Genomic DNA, 11,692 nt, shown 5'->3' on the forward strand with positions numbered 1-11,692 from the left:
AATAAGAAGAAATGTCACTGCCCAACAGTAGGTGGCGATAACTGGAACACAAAAAACACATTAAAATGCAAAGGAAGAACTAAAAGAGTTCAGCAGGTCGTCAACAATTTGATATTTACTGAATCTATTCTCAGCTTGATCATCTCTGGCCGGTAGGGGTTGACGATTTCAACGTAAAATATCATCACAAACGCAAATACTGGTGTTAAAAAATAAATAAACAGGCAACTTCAGAGCAGCAGTTACATAAAGAAGGGTTATTTTTCACTAAAGATACTTTCACACAGCAGGAAAATGCGACCAAAGACGTTAGACGTTTATATTCACGCTCTTATTTTGAAGTGGGTGCAGATTGTTTACGCAGTAAAATTATGTTTATTCTGTACCCAGAATGCATCGTAAACACTTTAAAATCTACATCAGTTCTGAGTGCTTTCTGACTGAAACCTTATCATGGTCAATTAGACAAAGTTAGCAAAACTCAGCAAATATAAAAATGAAACCAGGAGGTTTGTCCTAATTCAAGTGTGCTAAGATATTTGCAGTAGAAACTAAACAAAAATACTTAAGACTTTGTGTTTTTGCAGTGTAGTGTTTGAAATTAAATCAAAGTAAACAAAGACATAAGAAGGATCAAATAATAAAACAGGTCAGTTCATTAAACTGCCGCTGAGGATTAATTGCTTTTGTGCAGTTTTCCCTAAAGAAAACTGCACAAGGCGGCTCAAGATGATTTGATTCGAAACACTCACTACACTCGTAACATTAGTAAGAGATCATCATCATCATCGTGTTTGGAAGCAGATTCCTCATTAGGTTCAGCTGTCAGGACAACATGTTGGATAAATTCAATTAAAATGGTTAGTACCGTGTCGGGTCAAAAACTAAACAGCTGAGTGATTATCTCTGATGCTCTGATGGTGGGAGATTTATACAACCCACACAAGCACACATTAGCTGGCTGCAAACAATTGAAGCCAACAGGAAGAAAACATTAACCGCTCTGCTTTTCACTCCATCCTCGCCAGATTACAACCTGCTCGTAAACCTACCACTCTCACTTTATATTAGTCATAAGCTGTGCATGGCGTTTCTGCGTCACATTTATTTTAATGACTAACTCCGCTCCCGAGGCAACAATTCACCTCCGTCGTCACAAACTGGACAGCAACGTAAACACAAACAAACAAACAAACGGGACCGACTGCATGGTCCAGGTTCACCGTGGCAACGTGAAACGCGTATGGAAGGATATCTGCCGGCCGTGCTTGTCGATGGGTCGGCGGTGAGGCGAGTTGATGCGGTTGCGGTCCCTGTGGACCCGCTCCACCAGCCCGTGGTGGCGGGTCCCCCGGACCGAGTCCAGCCCTGAGGGGAAGCCACCCTGTGGAGGAGACAGGAGCAGGATGCTTACATCAGACTTACAACAGCAGCAGCGTTCCCAAAAAAATCTCAGTTATTCACATGTAGCATCCAGATGTTATGATCTGACTTTATTTTTCTGGAAAAGCAACAGCATTATCCCACACTAAAACCATTTTAATCATCATTTGAGCACTATCCAAAATGGGAAAGATAAGACAGAATGTCATTCCAGGAAGACAGAAAGTAGCTGCAAACCAAAATCTGCAGCCTGAGCAATAATTAAAGAGGCAGTATTCTGCAAAGTTGACTTTTTTGAGCTTTACATCATATTTCTTTATTAAATGAATACAATCAAATTAAAAACTCCAATGTGCGATTCTGTTACTGCAATAAAAGCAGAATTTAATTTAATGCTCTTTCGACGTTTATCCTCGCTGCCAATCAGCGTGAAGAACGCAGCGACTCAAAGTGTGACAGTAACTCAAGCCGGAGCGTAAAGCTCCTTTTCAGATCGATGAGAGTCCGTCTCCCTCGGATACGGATCTGGATCATTAAAAATCAAGAATCTGACATGTCAGCAACTTTATAATGCACTGAGGAGAAGTTTTCTAGGATGTTTTTGTTATCTCCATGGTAAAAATAACCAGCATGAAGCTCTTTCAGCACTCCCACATGGTGCAGTTTGCTTCCTTCATTAAACAAAGATCTGCAGAAATCAAACGACATCACAGACACATCTTAACTATAAGTTACAGATAAAACACGTGCGTTTTTTCTGTTTTAGGAGTGCTGCATTAGCCAGAGAGGATTTGTTAATTTGAACAATGTTTGATAAATAATTATAAAAGGGAATCAAGGAGCCATTTAGGGGTTTTATTCCGTTTTGTTCTCAGAAGGATAAATGGACTCTTTGAGTAAGAGGAGCTTTCTCCCTCTGAGCTGGGATTGATTTCTGGATGGCAGCTCTACTTAAAAAGAGCCATTCTTCCAAATAACAAGGGCACCTTTACCTGGACCTGCAGTCTCCCAGCACTCCTGAGGGAGCTGACACAGAAAGAGAAAAGCTCAGCTTCTGAAAACTGTCAAGGATTAATGCACTGATATTTCATTCTCCCCTCTTCGTCCATAACTCTAAATTATTCAGAGCTTCTAGAAAAGGTTTATTTGCATTTCTGTGAGTTTGGTTCCCAGTTGAGCTGTTTTTGCTGGAGAATTACACATTAGGAGAAGCTGCCAGGCAGAACTGGCCTTGAGAAGATGAGGCAGACCTTGATCTGGCAGATTGTGATCTAAAGATAAGCAGATTCTACAGAAAACATCCATGTTTGTGTCTTTTATTTATCTGTTCTATCCACACGGACAATTTTCAGCACAATGGCTTTGCTTTGTTTGTTTGAAGGGATGCAAAAGGCTTCAATAAAACAGTACAAAGCATGGCTGTTCTTTATCTGGTTTTACAAAAGACTGTGCTGAAGCTCCTAGAAGTTTCAGAAAAGCAGAATGATGTTGATGTAAAACAGCTAAAAAGTCTTTGAGCTGGCTGATCTCCTGCACAATAAGCCAAATCCTTGACAAACCGAAGGAATTACTCAATGAAACTCGTCCTTGAAACGATTCATAACATTTTATTTTGCTCTCCGCCCATCAGAGCTGGAGGTGAATTACAAGTTCCCACCTGAAAATCTGCGTTGGTGTTGCCGATCTGATTGACGTTGGGCAGAGAGCCACCGTAGTACTGCGCCCGGGACTGGGACAGACGGAGCTGCTGGACCTTCTGGAACTGCACCTGCAGGACGCCGAGACAAACAGGCGTCAGAGAGGGAAGAACTGCTGACGTGTCTTTAACAACAGGGAAGATCCAGATGATGATGCATCTGAGAGGTCAATTCACAACATTTGAGTTAAAATGAGGCACACCTGTTGAGGCATTTTTAAATTTTGCTTCTTTGAAGAGGTTAAATCTATGGCCTATACAAAACATGTTCATTACATTTTTTGCACAAAATCATTCTTGGATAATGAGATTTCAGTCGGCTCAGTTCTGTTTATTTAGAGCTGTTTTAGGACGTTTTGTCACTTTAAATCCAAATAATCTGCTGCTGGCCACACCCCCAAACTCAAGATTTACACTCGCATTTGAAAATTTCTGCTAACAAATGTGCAATATATCTTTGAAAAGCAGAAGTGGAGCCTCTTGCACAACCAACAAGAATGTAGTAAGAGATTTCTGGATGGTAAGTCAATAAAACACTTGTCTTTTCTAGTAGCCATTGTACAGGCCTTACAGTGGTAAAACCAGCTGACCAAATGTGCTGGAGCTCAGCTTATGTTGCTAGCTAACTGGCTGGGCTAGGGTTGCTAGATAATGGCACAGAGGCCACCAATTGTGACTTACCAATTGGGAGGTTTTTGAAACGGTTCATTTTCCAGATACCAAAAAACAATAAATTATTGCCAAAAAACATCTGGGTGTTTTTTTAAGCGTTTGGGCTGTTTTTAGAAGCAAACCCAAATGGAAATACAAAAATGTGCAAAAGGTTTGCCTTATATATCTCCTTCAAGAAAAACAGTCAAGATATCAGGTAGAGAAGGTTCCACATCCATTTGTTCAGTTAGGTGGTGTAGAAAGAGTCTCGTACCAACATGAGCTGAAATGCCGCTCAGTGATGAAGAAGCGACGACTCCAAAACGTCGCAAGACTTCCCAAGACGTCGTCCAAACAAACAAGTTTACCACCAGAGTGGTTATAAAGTGCTACAAACTCATTGTTTTGGCGTGGCCGACACAAAACCCTGATCTCAGTCCCTTAGAGAATCTGTGGGCAGAGCTGAAAAGGCGTGGGTGAGCAACGCGGCCGGTCTACAAACCTTACCCTGTTCCACCGGTTCTGTCAGGAGGAATGGGCAAAAACTCCAGCAAACCCCAGTGAGAAGCCAATGGAAGGAAACCCAAAGTAATACCTGATATTTCATTTTGTCTGGGACTTAAATTCCTCATTAGGACATTTTGTTGGAATGGGATCAACAAAGTAAATAAATTATCAATATCTTGAGGGGAAAAACTGAATGTATATGAAACAGGCATTATGTTAAGATCAGGCAGGTAATTTAACCAAATAAAGTCATATTCATTACAGTAGAATACACATCCTGGTGAGTCTTATTTGACTATAAACACTTTTTGAAAATAGCAACCTTTAAACAGGTAATAAAGCATTTTCCATTAGGTCCTCATTTCTGTGTTTAAAAATAGTTTTTTAATTGGTCTGATTTAATGTTCTAATCTTAAATGTGTTAGAAAATCATCATGATTAAGATTCATTCAGATTAACGTTTCCCAGATACACTCTACGCTGGGGCGCAGTTCACTCAATTCAGCTTTTATCAACTTAGAATAAACTTTTCAGTGATGTTACAACATTATATATGCATATGTTGCTTGTTATTCTGGTTTCTCCGTTTTGTTTTTCTCTGTCTTTCTGCAGGTTTACAGGCAGACTTCTATGGCGTTGATTTATTTTTTCTCTCTTATCTCACTTCACTTTAAACCTTTTCCCCAAATTTCTGTTTTTTTCCACTGCTTTGTTGTTTAAAAATAAAACAAAGCAATTTCTAATAAAGTTTCACATATTTCGAGTGAAAATGGAGATAAATGAAGGCTTTGTACAATTAATCCATATAATGTGTTTCACTTGGACTTAATAGACTTTTCTGTAAATCGCTCTCAACTAAGAAAAATAAGTCAAATAATTACCGAATTATTTATTAGAAATAATACTCCTGCAAGCCTGGAAGAAGTAAAAAAGACGTTTATTAATAAATACTTCCTAAATCATCAAATAATTTTGCTTTCTATTAAGTTTGCACTGAAAAGAAAATCCTAAATACTTTTTTCAGTTTAAACGTGCAACCTGAAGATGTTCTCTTCCAAGATGACAGAATTAATTCTGCTACTGCACAAACATAAACAAACAGCAGTAAACAACGTGGCTCTGATAGTAACGGTGATGTTTCCATTAAAAAAAAAAACATCCAACATAACACATCTATTGTTCATCAAAATGCAAACTACCTGCCGCAAAAAGCAACTGAGGGAAGTCCTGGAACTGTCTGTGCATTCAGCTACAGAGGATGGTTTCCTAAGTCATTTGTTTGCTGGTGTGAATATTTAACCATCTGCTTCTAAACCCAGCTGTCCCATGTACTGAACTGGGTCAGCAGCAGTTCACACTTTACATTCAGGCGCAACTCAAAACCACCTCATTTGCGAACCTCACAGCTCAGATGAGGAAAATAATGTTAGAATTTCTCTGGATGTAATTAAAGGACGATTCCCTCATTAGGGCATTTTGTCCTTCTGCTGCAACAGCAAAGTGACATAACAACAAGACAGGAAGTGGAAGACGAGTCCGAAACGACCTCAGGATTCCTCCGCTTCGAATAGACTCGATAACCCCCAGGGTTCGCTTTGTGTGGACAGGTTACAGCGTTGAGTTTCTATGTTCAAACACTTCTTTGGACCAAGGGCAATAACAGAAATGTCACAGAATTTCCCCTTCATTAGAAAAGCTCCTACAAGCAAGATGAAACCAAAGAAAATCGCTTCAAAAACAAACACTGGTCGTCTTGAGGCCTATTAAAGGATCGTATAAGGTTCTACCTTGACCGAGACATGTAATCAGCAGATTTTAGATGGTCATGTCTCCAGTCCGCCGTTACGATCCATGGCTCTCCAAGCCTATCGTTGCCTCCATGGAGCCATGGATGCGCATCTGAACATGGTGATGACAACTGCAATCCAATATTTTGAGCACCTTTAATTTATAGCCAGAAACCAAACAGTCAGAAGACATTAATATGTTAACTGGCAACATGGCTTTGATCGGCTCTGGTGTCACATAATATAATATATGAGGACTTCCTGTTATCAGCCGCCCAATATGAATACCTGAAAAGAACAGTTTGTGATCTCTGATACATTTCTCATCTACCCAAGAAATAAACAAAGTGTAAACACTTACACACATAGTAAATAATTTCTAAGTAAGTTCTCTACAGGGAATTAAAAAGCCCAACCCAAAAAACAACTTAATGAGTTGGACGAGAAATTACAGTGAAGTATGGCAACTCAAAGGTAAAGGTTGTTAAAGTTAAATCAACTAGAGTTGAACATTACCATTTAAACAGGCAACGTACATGATATGCTATCTATGGCTCCCAACCAGTCTTCATGTTTTAGATGTTCAGCTCCAGCAGGGCTGATTGAAGTGACTGCAGGACCTCCTCTGCAGGCCAACTACTGCTGCTGGAGCCGGTTAATAGCCCAGTTATTTCTGCAATAAGGAGACACATAAAACGGGCAGAACTGGAGGTCCAGAGGAAAACCACTGTATTAAATCATTGCTGAAACTACCACAGTAACATAGGTTGTTAGGAACCCAATTGTCATCAATCTGCTCTGTCTTTTCCATCATCACAATGTCCTAAACCAATCCTCAAGGACCAGTATCAACATATACTGTAGTACTATACAGTATAATTTAGTAATATACAACAATGCATGTTTGAGGCCTAGTCTATACACAGCCAGATATCTGAATACATTTATGGGCTTTGGATTTTCATTCACCAGAAAGATCAGTTTAATATCACTAAAAACAATTATTTCTAAAAATTCAGACCAATGTGGAGAGTTCAGAAAAGTCCATATTGGAGATTTAGGGTCCCACACATCACAGCCTGCGACAAATTATCCACCAATATGTCTTTTCTTTGACATGATCGACATTGTCTTCTGTTGTATTCATATTATGTTCTCAACATATATATCTGTTAACACAAACAAATCTCCGGGCGCCATATTTAAATCCTAACAGGAAGTCATGGTTGTTTTGATGCAATCTGATTGGCTAACAAAGGCTGTAGCTTTGCTCTTCACTGCCCCCTGTGGGTTTGGCATGTTAAAAAACAATGCTTGGAATAATATGGGTTCATGTTACGTTTTCAGCTGCTCTCTTTCTCATTGCGCTGAGTCAAAAGAACCAAACCTTCAGAGCAAGCTGTTCCCCTCCTCACCTGTGAGGGCGCTGCACCAAGAACCACTGAAGGACACAACATGAAAACCTCTGACAAAGACACTGAGTGCAATTTCTTCCTTCACCAAATGTAAACAGAAATGGAGTGGCGTCAGATTTTAGCGGTTGTGAAATTTCTCTTTTGTCTTTGGCTAAAGACCATGAGCCATTTCTACCTCTAACGCTATACTAGCATGTTTATTTTGGTTGTATTTACCCAGAATGCCCTGCGTTGTAATGTACTTCCTGCTCTTGAAGTGGTCTCTAGTCCTCTTAACACATGCATTCAAACCGGAACAGTGTTCACTTCAGCCAAACTGAGACCAAGGTTTGTAGGCAGAACAGAGGTCACATCAGAGTCTGATACACATTCACACCTCCACAAATGAACTGGACTTTTTAGGCAAACTAACTAGAGCTTAACTAAAACAGACTTTTTTTGTTCCCAAACTTAGATCACAACTCCAAACTGCATGTGCCCTGCCTCAGCACACCTGATTTAAATGAGTGGCTCTTCAACAGGCTACTCCAAATGGCATTTGGGTCGGGTGTGTTGGAGTGGTTTTCCTTAACCCTGCTCCATNGCACACCTGATTTAAATGAGTGGCTCTTCAACAGGCTACTCCAAATGGCATTTGGGTCGGGTGTGTTGGAGTGGTTTTCCTTAACCCTGCTCCATGTTTCAGGTGTGTTTCTGCTCCAATCCACCTGATCCTAATGACTGCATGGCATCCAGCTGCAGAAACCTGGTAATCAGCTACTGATGTAAGTCAGCTGTGTAGCAGCACCTAAAACGTGCAGGACCAGAGTTGAGAGATGCTGATCTAAACAATGCAGAACCCAGGCATATTGGTGTCATTTAAAAATGTATTTAAGACTTATTTTAACCCATTACTGTGTTTTATTTTTGCTAACAGAACAATTTAGAGTGACAGTAGAAAGACAAAGTTTGAATTTCCAAGTCAAGTCAGTGCATTGGGATATCAGCCAGAAAATAACTTTTTCAGTTTCCATGTAGATCATGTTAATATCTGAATGAATCACACTCAAACCAGATGAGCCCATAAATATGTTATTCAATAACATTTGTTACATGGACATCCAACTGACTTATTTTTAAGATAAAGGCTTTAATAGAGAAAAAATATATCAAGTTTCACAAAATGTGAAATTTGGCCGTGGAAAAAAGTCAAATTAAAAAAAAATGTGTTACCTTTGAAATTAAGTGGGGGCAGTAAATTTTAGTGGCAGCTGCTGTAGTTCCAACCAATCAGTTATCTGTAGAGCAGTGTTCGATTATACAACTGCAGCACAGTGTGTTTTACAGGCATCACTGCCAAACACATTGCAAATGATTAAACTAGTAAACAAACACACATTGTATATGTGTGATATATATAAATTATATATTTTATTCTAAATAACTATAACAATGTAACAGAAATTCCTAAACATTGATATACAAAGTGATAAAAATATTTTTAAAAAGTGAAATAAATTGAGTAGGTTTTTTGCTGAAACTGACTAAACCACAAATAAAATATTTCTTCACATATTAGTTATTAGTTAATTAACAATTAAAACAGACACGGAACAATACATAAGGGATAATTATTCTACCAGCCAATCTGAATATCTGTATATTTGATCTGATTTTTAAAAGCCCTTGAGCAAGGCTATTCCTGCAGGTTTGGTGCTTCTGCACACCTGATTTAAATAAATGGCTCATTAACGGGATTCTGCAGAGGTTGAGGAGGAGACAGAACCATTTGGATCATCTTCCTGCAGATGTCAGAGGAAGAGACATCTGCAGGACTTTGAACAACTACTTAAGATGAACATGCAAATGAGTGATTAATTTATTTTCTCTTAAATTGAAATATTTGAAGTAATTTTATGTTTTGCAAGTCAACCTCCAGACTAGACCCAGCCGCATGAAGGAAAACCAAACTGATACCACAAATCTCAGCCCAATCTGTCCGACTAGCAGCAGCGGCTGTCCGGGTTCAGAGGACCACATGCAGGAGAAAACGAGCTGTACTTACCCTGGATACGGTGAGGTCGGTCATCAGCTGCTCAAAGGCCCGCGTCTCCTCTGCTTGCTTCTGGTTGTGCAGCGCGATCTTCTCGCTGAACTTCCTGGGGTTGGAGCCACCTGTGCCCGCGGAGCCGGACATTGTGCGGGCCGCAGTTTAAAAACTTTAGCGGGGGGTAGAAAAGTGGAAGACCGTTCTGGAGATGAGGCGGAGGGCTATTTATCTTCCAAATCCTCTCTGAGAGCGCAGCTGCAGACCCATTGGAGTCCCTGGAAACACTCCGCACATGAGCGGCAGTACCAAGTTGCCGCAAACTGACTCCGTTCGCCTGGTCGTGCTAACGCGGCTAAGCTAACGTTAAGCTGTCATAAAAGTTATCTCCCGATTACTTGTAACGGAATAAATTAAAACTCTGCTGCTGTTTTAACGTTTGGAAATTATTCACACTTAGTTTCGAGAATAAACTGATAAACACAGCAACTTATCTGCGTATTTAACTTCATATTAGCGCATTTGAACAAACTACTTGTTTGAATGTTAGGATAACGTTAGCATGTTGCTAACATAACACAACTGAACGAACAGCGGCAGCTAACCCCTTTAGCTAAGCTGCTGACCGGACCATGTTTGTAATTTTTAACAACGTATCCTTTTGTTGTCTTCCTTTGCTTAAAAAAAAACTCAAGTTTTTTAACCTCTTCAGCTAAAATGCTGCGACAAAACAGCGACGCTTAAACTGTTTCAACAAGTGTCCGTTGGTCCCGCATTCATTGACTTGATACAATTTCCACTTTATTTCCCCTAAAGTGAGAATAAAGTGAGAACTGTCCGTGTGCGACACAATCCACGCTGGTAGTTGGGATAGATATATCACGGCTCTCCACAGAAGAGGCGAGTCCCGAGTTAATCCACGGACAGCGCAGAGATCTCAGACAAACTCCGGTCCGACGACTCCATGAAGATAAACAAAGCAGCGCGGACGGAAACGCTCGTCTTTTCCTCGTCAATATCACACTTTTTTGAGGTGGTTATTTTCCAAAAACGGCACAGATGTTCTTTAGTTCATGAGTCCAGGAATGACAGAGCTAGAAAACGGCAGTGAGATCCACAGGCTTGTTATCCCCCATACTGCTGCTGCCTGCGAGAAAAACATTACCTCGTTAAACTCTGTCGACGCTGCCGGTGGCCACAAGAGGGAGACAGTCACCTTAACGATGCTGCCTTGGATGATTAACCATTTCATTCTGGGATCCAAAAATTGTTTTTCCTCTTTTCAGTCTCGTCTTTTGGCATATTTTTTTCCAACATGTACTTTTAAAATAAATGTTTGCATATGTAACTGGGTCTATATTAATAGTTGTATATTTCCACAAAATGTGTTCTTTCATGTATTTGCTTCTACTTGACTGTTGTGTTCCTCTGTGTCTACTATAAGGGGTTTGGTCCTCCAACTCCGCCTTATTTTCTTCTTTTTTTGTTCAGGGTCTTCCAGGACTATTATAAATATTAAGTTATTAATTTCCTCTTCCTTTTTGTTATTCGTTCCACTGGGGAGAGGCAAGTTTTATGATCTATTATAATCCTTTCATTTATATTGTTCAAATGTTTATTTTTCCTTCTGTATTAATGAAGTTTGGATATTTTTATTTGAGTTGCTATTACACCTTTATATCATTTGATGCATGCTAACTATTATTTTGTATAGTTTGGGTTGGAGAACTAGAGCACCTGCTAGGTGCTAATGCTAATATCTCCCGATTGACAGATTAAATAAACGGAGACCGCCTCCAAACCCAGACTCAGGCACGTGTAGAGGGGAGTACCGGAGGGGGGGCTTGAGTACCTGCCCCTTTTGCTCCTTGCCCCCAAGTGCCCTTTTGGTCTTTTTTTTTTTTTTTGGGTATTATTTTCTAAGCCCTCTTCTGACACATAACATGTACTAAAATTATTAGTTTTTTGTTGGGTTTTTTTTGTACAAAATAATAAAATTACCTTTGACCTTTTGCCCGTGACATGACGCAGTTGCCTCTGCATTGAGATAAGGCGGCTAACTGGAGCTCAACATAGCCAAACGTTCCAGATTACAGAACAGTTTTTGGTGAATAAAAAAAAAAAAACGTTTTTGGTGAATAAAGTGGAGTAGACTAGCTACTTGTCAGATGACGGAAAACGTTGAAGTATCGTTTCTGCTTCAGCGGTTTGAGCAGAGAGGTAATGA

At 39.9% G+C, this 11,692-nt stretch overlaps 1 protein-coding gene across 4 annotated transcripts in view; it reads right to left on the reverse strand.

The window, feature by feature from the left end:
- Positions 1-10,628, reverse strand: part of crtc3 (CREB regulated transcription coactivator 3) — a 41,156-nt gene extending 30,528 nt beyond the window's left edge. For 2 of the 4 annotated variants that reach the window (XM_016674698.1, XM_016674697.1), the window contains exons 1-3: positions 9,484-10,627; positions 3,041-3,151; positions 1,256-1,384 (exon numbers count right to left, since the gene is read on the reverse strand). In XM_016674698.1, coding sequence (XP_016530184.1) covers positions 1,256-1,384; positions 3,041-3,151; positions 9,484-9,615 — 372 coding nt within the window. In that variant the 5' untranslated portion in view covers positions 9,616-10,627. Of the gene's footprint in view, positions 1-1,255; positions 1,385-3,040; positions 3,152-9,483 lie in introns of all 4 variants that reach the window. The other 2 variants (XM_007558850.2, XM_016674696.1) reach the window with 2 other exon arrangements.
- Between the last annotated feature and the right edge of the window lie 1,064 nt (positions 10,629-11,692).

The sequence above is a fragment of the Poecilia formosa genome, unplaced genomic scaffold (genome assembly GCF_000485575.1).
Source record: "Poecilia formosa unplaced genomic scaffold, Poecilia_formosa-5.1.2 Scaffold99, whole genome shotgun sequence".
Lineage (NCBI taxonomy): Eukaryota > Metazoa > Chordata > Actinopteri > Cyprinodontiformes > Poeciliidae > Poecilia > Poecilia formosa.